Here is a 3,864-nt window from a genome sequence, read left to right as displayed (position 1 = left end):
GCAATTATTGTGGGTTGGAAGTTCTTCGTAAAGCTTACCATGGTTATATCTTGTTTCTTGTTAGCCATTTACTAGTAGGAGTTAGATAATTTTCCGTGGAGATGTTGAAGTTGCTGTTAGCTAATTCATATAAAAATTTAAGCCTTGCAATTTTCGCCCTTTTTTCTAGTGACAACAGTTCCAATTGCTTACATAACTCGGAGGGGGAATCATGCCAACTATATTTGTTAGATATAAACCTTGCAGCCATTCTTTGTAGTCTTTCTAACTTACTAACACCAGAGGCCGTGTATGGGAACCAGACGACGTTGGCGTACTCAAGCATAGGGCGGACTAGCGTCTTGTAGGCTAATAATTTCGTCTCAGTCGATCCACTTTTTAAGGTTCTTTTTAGAAAATTAAGTTTGTTTAGCGCTTTTTGAGTTACAGAGTCTATGTGTAAGTCCCAACGGAGGTCATGGCTTATATGTAGGCCGAGGTACTTGTACTGTGTGACTTTCTCCAGGGGTTTATTGTTGATGTGGTAGGAAAACGATTTAGGTTGCTTTTTGTTAGTTATGGTCATAGATACAGTTTTATCTAAATTTAACAACATCTGCCAGTCATGACACCATTTTACAATATGTTGAAGAGCATTGTTAGGGTTGATTTGATCCTGTTCATTGTTGATTTGTGAGTACAGTATACAATCGTCAGCAAAAAGACGGATTTTTACATTAACGTTTTGAACTATGTCATTTATGTAAATAAGAAACAGGAAAGGTGCCAGTACCGATCCCTGTGGAACACCAGATGAAACTTTTCCCTTTGACGATGAATGAGCGTGAATTGTCACAAACTGATAGCGAACAGAAAGGTAGCTTCTTATCCAATTAAGTATTTTGCCTGCTCCCAGAATAGTTTCTAGCTTGAATAGTAGTTTTGTGTGGGATACTCTGTAGAGTGCTTTCGATAGATCTATGAATATAACGTCAACCTGACCCCTGTTGTTAATTACAGTAGAAAAGTCATGAATGCTTTCGGTCAGCTGAGTAACAGTCGATAACTGACGCCTGAAGCCGTGCTGGAATGGGGTTATTATATTATTGTTCTCGACGAAGGTTGAAATGTGTTTTAGTATAATGTGCTCGAGTAGTTTGGAGCAAGTTGAAGTGAGAGATGTAGGCCTGTAATTAGTAAACTCCTTTTTGTTTCAGATTTATATATGGGGATTACTTTAGCCAATTTCCAGTCCTCAGGAATTTCCCCTGTGTTGAGGGAGTGTCTAAAGATGAGTACAAGATACTTTGCTATCCATTCCGCGTACCTTTTTAAAAATTCATTGGGTAGATTGTCAGGGCCAGCACTCTTTTTACTATTGAGGTTAAGTAAGAGCTGCAAGACACCTTGTTCGGTAACTACTACATCGTCCAATGTGGGCAGAGCTGAACAAGAGACAAAAGAAGGTATATTATCATTATCCATAGTAAATACAGAAAGAAAGTACTCGTTGAACATCTTCGCTAGATTGGTTTTATCATTTGACAGTGATTCTAGGTGTGACTTAGTTTTAGGGTTAACGTGACTCGAGAATTTACGAGGTGACGACTTAATAAACGACTGAAGTGTCACATTGAAAAATGAATGCTTAGCTGATCTAACTTTGAGGCCAAGTTCTGTATTCAGCTGTGCGAACTTATCTTTATTAAGAGGTGTTTTAGTTTTCTCTGCACATTTGCGCAGCCTGTTTATTTTACGTTTCACGTGAATAATTTCCCGCGTTATCCAAGGGTTTTTTCTGTCAATTCTTTTCGTCTTAGTTGGGATAAAGCCTGAAATGCAGAACTGAATGGCTACTTTAAATTCGTTCCAAAGGGTATCGGTAGTGGTAAGAGCGTTGGAGAAGAGCAATTGGAAGGTATCAAAATGCATATCAAAGTAATAGAGTACGCCAACATCGTCTGCATTGCTATAGTCCAGTACTGTAGAAACTTGCGGCGCAGCAGAAACTACAGAGTTCATTTTAAAAGAGCACAAAACCATTTCGTGGTCAGATATACCATCTAAGACGTCGATATTGTACTCGTGGCTCAGAAAATGATCACTAACAAAAACCAAATCAAGCACTGTTTGTGTCGAGCCTTGAATACGAGTGTTTTCGGTAACAATTTGAGTTAGGTTATAATGAAAACATAGTTCTGAAAGAATATCAACACCATGGGATAATTTCTGGGGTTTAGAAAAGGACCAATCAACTAGAGGTAAATTAAAGTCACCTGCTATTATGATCTTACTGCTCATGTTAAGATTCTTACGCATATAATCATACATATTACAAAAGAACTCTGGGGCTGTGTTTGGGGGCCTGTAGGCCACAGCAATGAAGCAGCAACTGTTCTCATAGCTGATTTTACACCATAAGCACTCAATTCCCTGGGAATCGGGCAGCAATGTACATAAAATCCCGTTTCGAGCAAGAATCGCAACTCCGCCGCCACGTGATCCCCTATCTTTGCGCAAGATTGTGTAGTTGGGAGGCGTGATTTCGCTATCTTGTATTCTGTCTGACAGCCACGTTTCGGTGATTACAACAATATCAGGTTCGGTATTCAGAATAGCTGTTTCAAGTTTATCAGTTTTATTCACGATACTCCTCGCGTTTAAGTTGAGTAGGCGAAATTCGTAATCATTATTGATACGGCTAGGCTTTAGTCATGGACTTGAAGCCTGTGCAACATCAGCTATCAAACTCTTGTCGTTTTTGACGTCGTCCCAAGTATACACTTTTCCGTTTATTTTAACTTTGTCGTACATCAAAGTGACCTTTTCACCGGCAAGCTTATTCGATTTCGAGCTTTCGAGCAGTTTTTTTCTGATTCCCTGAACTCGTTTCGAGTAGTCCTCGCTGATTGTTAATGGCTCATTCTTTAACCTATTACAGTTACGTAGAATTTTCATCTTGTCTCTGAAGTCAAGTAGTTTGAGAATCACTGGACGAGTTTTACCTTCAGTCGGTTTTCCCAGCCGATGTATGTGTTCAATTCCATTGGTTTTTACGGACAGTTTGTCCTCAAGGACCTCCTTTGTTACTCGCTCTTCGAGTTTTCTGCTGTCTTTGTTTGGCAGCTCAGAAAGACCGAAAATAATTAGATTATTTCTTCTACTGCGATTTTCCAAGTCATCAATCTTATACACGAGTGATGCAACAGTAGATTCGAGTTGTTTTGTCCTGTCTTGGTTTTGGTTCACAGCTGACCTCAGACCTTCAAGGCTTTTAATTTGCAACTCTATGGTCTCTAGTCTGGGTTTTGTTTCCGCTTGGCTCAATTTGACTTCCCTGACGTCAGCGGAGATGATATCTAGTTTTTGCAATATTGTTTCTAGAGTAGGCCCGGGATTTACTTCTACATCACCACAAAACAAAAGTAGGTTTTTCGGCAACATTCCAAATTCACACAGCACACTCAAACAGCTCCGTGGGCACGGTAGCAGGAAGAGACAAATATTGTTACTGCGGAGGCAACAAGGATATTGTTTCCCTGCCTGTGCAATGAACACGAAGTGGTTTAGAAGCGTCATCTTGACGATGCCACCGTGCCCACGAAGAAGTGCAGGTTCCAGCCAGTCTTTTATAGTGCCGAGCGGCGCTAGAATAGCTGCTGTCACTGTCAATATGGGCCGTGGAAAATCCAAATGTCCGTTGAAGTTCCACAGGAAAAAGTTGTCCAGATCCGTCACACTTCGCTCCGCGTTATCGGTTGGAACGGCGAAGCCGCCGCGATGATCAGCCGCTTGATAGTGCTCGGAGACGCCCATATCCCGGTGCAGCGGCAGAAGCAGCATCTGTGCAATGAACACGAAGTGGTTTAGAAGCGTCATCTTGAC

General features: G+C 40.9%; 1 protein-coding gene across 1 annotated transcript; it reads right to left on the bottom strand.

Annotated features, from left to right (window-relative positions):
- Positions 1-2,691: 2,691 nt before the first annotated feature.
- On the bottom strand, positions 2,692-3,573 carry LOC121837102 (the record flags this gene model as incomplete). The annotated part of the gene is made up of 1 exon (XM_042292558.1): positions 2,692-3,573. A coding segment is annotated over one exon (882 nt), but the record flags the coding sequence as incomplete, so codon positions are not given.
- Positions 3,574-3,864: the final 291 nt, after the last annotated feature.

Source organism: Ixodes scapularis, unplaced genomic scaffold, assembly GCF_016920785.2.
Source record: "Ixodes scapularis isolate PalLabHiFi unplaced genomic scaffold, ASM1692078v2 PGA_scaffold3__209_contigs__length_174095766, whole genome shotgun sequence".
In the NCBI taxonomy this organism is placed as follows: domain Eukaryota; kingdom Metazoa; phylum Arthropoda; class Arachnida; order Ixodida; family Ixodidae; genus Ixodes; species Ixodes scapularis.
The sequence above is the reverse complement of the archived record's forward strand: the minus strand, read 5'-3'. Positions and strand labels throughout refer to the sequence as shown.